This window comes from Rhinopithecus bieti, unplaced genomic scaffold (genome assembly GCF_001698545.2).
Source record: "Rhinopithecus bieti isolate Rb0 unplaced genomic scaffold, ASM169854v2 scaffold_757, whole genome shotgun sequence".
Classification (NCBI taxonomy): Eukaryota; Metazoa; Chordata; class Mammalia; order Primates; family Cercopithecidae; genus Rhinopithecus; species Rhinopithecus bieti.
In genome coordinates, this window is record NW_016803289.1 from 2,338,321 (window position 1) to 2,342,986 (window position 4,666).

Consider the following 4,666-nt stretch of genomic DNA (forward strand, 5'->3'; position numbering starts at 1 on the left):
ACATGGACTCTGCTTTCTATTTCATCCCTTCATGGTTCTTTCTTAACCTCTTCCTTGCACGGCAGGCCTACCTGATGCCCCAAAGAACTCCAGGACTTGTGCTCACAACAGAAGTTGTCCTGAGGTCCTGTGGTTGAACCTTGGATCCAGAAAGACAGCCTTGGAAACAAATTGCTCTCCTATAGCCGGCACCTTATTATTATGTATTTTTTAAATGATTTTATTGGATTCGATTGCCAAATAATCTTGCAAAAAACAATTTTCTCCCCAAGCTACACACGTTATGGTTGGTCATGTTATTTATGTTCCCATTTTAGATGAGAGGACCAATATCATAGATTAAAAATGTCAAATCCAAGATGACACAAACAGTGAAGATTGAATCCCAGGTTCTTCAGAAGGCACTTTGATGTTAGATCTTAAGCCTATTATTCTATTCAAAGGCTCAGAGCAGACATGCTCTGAACATACTCAAAATAACTGACACTGGAAAAGGTAACAGAGATGTAAAATCTTGCCATAGTAGATGTGTGAGTGGGCTGGGGACAGTTGAGTTCCGGAGGAATGTGGCACTAAATGTCATTAAACTGACTCTGTATTATACCAGGGCCAAGGGGGCCTCCAGATTGCTTTCACAACCTGGTAGTTCATCAGCTAATGTGATTCTCCAAACTTTGAATAGAAAACTGGAGGAAAATATAGAAAACTAGAGGAAAACACTCCTTCTAATCCCAATATAAATTCTTCACTTCTTTTCAATGTTCTTCCAGGCGAAGGATTCTTTGGGCTCTTTGTTTTCCACTTTTATTTCTGTGCAAGGATTTATGCAAGAGGTACTTGACAATGCTATAATGTAGGGCTTTGTTTTTCATGAGAATACAAGGCAAAGCGGAAAACCCTCCAAATTGTTTAGTGAGAAAACATAACCTTTATCCCTTTATTTGGTGGGGTGAGTCAAGTGGTAGGGACTAGAATTCAACTCTTCAACAGGCATATAAATAGATGTGTTTGCAAAAGCAGCCATCACACTTCGTATGGCAAGTGGAACCACTGGCTTGGTGGATTTTGCTAGATTTTTCTGACTTTTAAGCTCCTGAAAAATATCCCAGATAACTGTCATGAAGCTGGTAACTATCTTGCTGCTGGTGACCATCAGCCTTTGTAGTTACTCTGGTAAGTAACTGGAATACATCTGGTATATATGATATTTATCTACTTTTCTGTTAATAAGAGCACTCACTGACAGTGGAATATGGTGGTAGGAATTTTATTTATTTTATTTTATTTTTAACTGACACATAATAATTGCACATATTTGCAGGTTTGGAAGAAGTTTTGGAATCACAGAAAATGGTGATGTTGGAAATATTTCAGATCCCCACCATCTAAGCTCTAATCCAATATAAGTATTCTAATACATCCTACATAGGAAGTTAGCCAACTTCCACAGAGGGTCAACAAAGCACATTTCACTGCTGGATATTGGTCACCATTAATTTTTCTTATTTTCCTCAATTTTGAGTTAAAATTTGACTTTATAATTTATGTTGTGCTTTTGAACTATATGGAGTCATTCTTGCTATCATCTCCAGTTATCCAATTTGCTAGCTTAGTTCTCCTGAGATAGCTACGTTCATCTTTTCGTCCACTCAATGGATATTTATGGAAAGGCTACAATTTTTTGGGCACTGGATATGCATTGGAAGATTTAGACATGAATCAGTCACAAACATTGTTCTTAAGGTGCTAGTCTGGTAGGGTAGATAAGGCTTCTACCAAAGTTACTCTAATTCTAGACTACTGTAAACGCACTGTGAGATAGCCACATAGAACTCTCTAAGCGTATTGGTGGGTGATTTGTTTAATTTTCAGGTAAGGGTATAGAAGCTGGCTTCTTGGAGGAGAATGGGAACTGGTTTTTTTGGGGGGGTTGGGGGAATCTTTGTAACTATCAGGAAGATAGTTTGGGTACATGGGAAAAGAAGATTTCATGACGGCCACTGCTCATTGAGAGAACAAAAGGCTTTGAAGACCTTCTCCCAGGAAGCTGTAAATACGTACAGTGAAGATATTTACCAAAATGTCTGAAATAAGAAGAATGGAGATTAATAATGAAAAATTGATTGCTGCCCACACCTACACTGGTAACTTTGACTTGTGATGTTTATTGAATTTCTGAAGGAATTTGTAAGTTCACCAGTTTTGGATATTTCATTGTTCTCTAGTGTCCAGGGACAGGTATCTATGGGCAAAGGTGGCAGCAGAAAGGAGGTGGGGAAAGTAAATATCACCCACTCTGGGTGAGAATTTTGGAGGGACAATAGGCAACAGAAAATGGGTAAAAGAAAAGATGTACAGGCTCCATTTTAATAATTTGAATAGGGAAATAATAGGTTTCCAAAGGAAAATAAACTATGGCAGGTCTTAGCCAAAAGGAGAATGTGTGTTCTTACATGTGTGCTCACATGCATGTGTACATTTATATATCTGCACGTTTTTGTAAAAATATATATCATACATATTTTCCTCAATCTCTACTTTCCCCCCCATTCATCTTCTGTGGGAAAGTTATCTTTCTAAAGCCAAAGATATAAAATATAATTTTCCTATGTAAAAGCCTTGATAGCACCCCACTGCCCTCAGGAAAAAAAATCCAAACTCCTTTGTGTAACATCCAACAGTTTAAAAAATCTGACTTCACTCAACTTTTGCAGCCTCACTCCCTTTATCTTCCATCCTTTGGTCATAGCCTATTGTAAATCTGCACTCCAGCCTTCTGGGCAGAAGGCTCACCATCCTGTGTATGCACTTTCATCCTAACATTTCCGTGCCTGTATTGGTCATGTTTCTATAATGCTTCTCCTCTTCTTTACCTTATGATCCTGACATTTGCCTCAAGACATAGCTCTAACAACACTTCTGGAAAATTCCTGCAGCACTTTCTCATGTTCGAATTAGTCATCCCTTCCTTGTGTTTCTATAGAGCTTTGTCCATAATGTTAGCATAGCACATGCTACACTGTGGCATACACAGATCTTTATTGCCACCTGGACTGTGTGAAGTCTCTGAATGGGCATCCTTGTTCTATTTGTCTATGTATCTGCACAGACTAGCACAGAGTTGGTGCTCAATTATGTTTGTAGTGTTGAGTTGAATTGGTTGGGAGCAGTTTCTTGGGCTGTGGTTCGGTCCATTCCTGTCCTTATGTGGAGTTTCACTATGGCATCTCTCCTTTAGCCTCAAAGCTGTGAGCTGTGGAGATAGCCACATACAAAATACCATCCTCTTCAGTCAATCACAAGGATCTGTTGAATGCTTACTCTGTGCCAGGGTCAGTTCTAGGCATGGGTGCAGTAGTGAACGAAACATACATTCCTTGTTGTCATGGAGCCTCCATTCTAATGAGACAATAAAGACAATAAAAATAGCAAATGAAGAGTTGTTTTTTTAGGTAACAGTAAGAAAAAATAAGTGATGGAGAGTGACAATGGCCATTGCAGGCTTCTCCGAGGAGGTAACATTTGAAGAAAGACCAAATAATGTGAGAAAGAAAGGTATGTAGCTAGCTGAGGAAAAAAAGTTCTAGGGAGATGGAACAGCAGGTGCACAGGGCCAGAGGCAGAAGTTTTTAATGGAAGTAAGATGAGTGGATCTGGAATGGACCTATTGATGGACACAGGGAAAGATGATGAGGTCATAGTCTGGGCCCGGATGTGCCTGTCTCACCTGGTTTCTCTTTTGCCTGCAGCTACTGCCTTCCTCTTCAACAAAGGGCCCCTTCCTGATGACAAGTTGGTACCTTTACCTCTGGACAACGTACCTCACCTTATGGATCCATTAAAGCTTCTTCTGAAAACTCTGGGCATTTCTGTTGAGCACCTTGTGGAGGGGCTAAGGAAGTGTGTGAATGAGCTGGGACCAGAGGCTTCTGAAGCTGTGAAGAAACTGCTGGTAACCACAGTTTGGGAGGCTAATCTGCCAGAGGAGAGGGCGTAGTCACTCTGAATGTCTACCTCATCCTCTTGGCACTTGTAAATGTGCATTTCTACTTTACTGATTACACTCATAGGAAGTTTGCATGTCCTGGAATCTCAGGAAAAATACGATTTCTACCTTTCCGGGAAGGGTTTTTGAATGACAGTGATATGTGTTATAGTTGTGACATTACCATTTAGCCGAGACGTAATCACTCTGAGTTTTTGTTTCCCCATCAGTAAAATGGTGGTCAACAGGATACTGGAAGTGAATATTTTTCGAAACATGCGAATTACATGTAAGCTGCTCTAATTTTTGTTGTCTTTCTGCCTTTCAGGAGGCGCTATCACACTTGGTGTGATGTCAAGATAAAGAAAGAGCAGAGGTGGATGGGGATGGAGGATGATGCTCCTATCTTCCCTGACTGAAACGCATTCTACCAATTATAGACTAAAGGCCCTAAAACGTAGTGACCCGTGAAAAGGACAAATAAAGCAATGAATAGATTTTCAGTAGTCCTGTTTTTATTTCTGGGGACTCTATTCAGAAGGACATACCCAGATAAGTTTTCCTTGGTTCATAAATTCGAGAGAGCCTGTTTTATAAAGAAAACCTGGAATCTTGAGTAAGACATAATGATTCCTTATCCTTTCCTTATCTCTAAATTAAACATCTCTATTTTCCCAACTG

General features: G+C 39.8%; 1 protein-coding gene across 1 annotated transcript; it reads left to right on the forward strand.

The window, feature by feature from the left end:
* Positions 1-1,025: 1,025 nt before the first annotated feature.
* SCGB3A2 (secretoglobin family 3A member 2) lies at positions 1,026-4,483 on the forward strand. Its single transcript, XM_017872499.1, has 3 exons — positions 1,026-1,173; positions 3,750-3,952; positions 4,314-4,483. The coding sequence occupies exons 1-3, from the start codon at positions 1,119-1,121 to the stop codon at positions 4,335-4,337; spliced, it is 282 nt and encodes a 93-aa protein (XP_017727988.1). The 5' UTR covers positions 1,026-1,118; the 3' UTR covers positions 4,338-4,483.
* Positions 4,484-4,666: the final 183 nt, after the last annotated feature.

Coding starts and splice junctions, on each gene's coding strand:
- SCGB3A2 (XM_017872499.1), top strand. CDS start 1,119: ATGAAGCTGGTAACTATCTTGCTGCTGGTGACCATCAGCCTTTGTAGT. Junction 1,174..3,749: donor CAGCCTTTGTAGTTACTCTG/GTAAGTAACTGG, acceptor TTTTGCCTGCAG/CTACTGCCTTCCTCTTCAAC. Junction 3,953..4,313: donor AAGCTGTGAAGAAACTGCTG/GTAACCACAGTT, acceptor TCTGCCTTTCAG/GAGGCGCTATCACACTTGGT.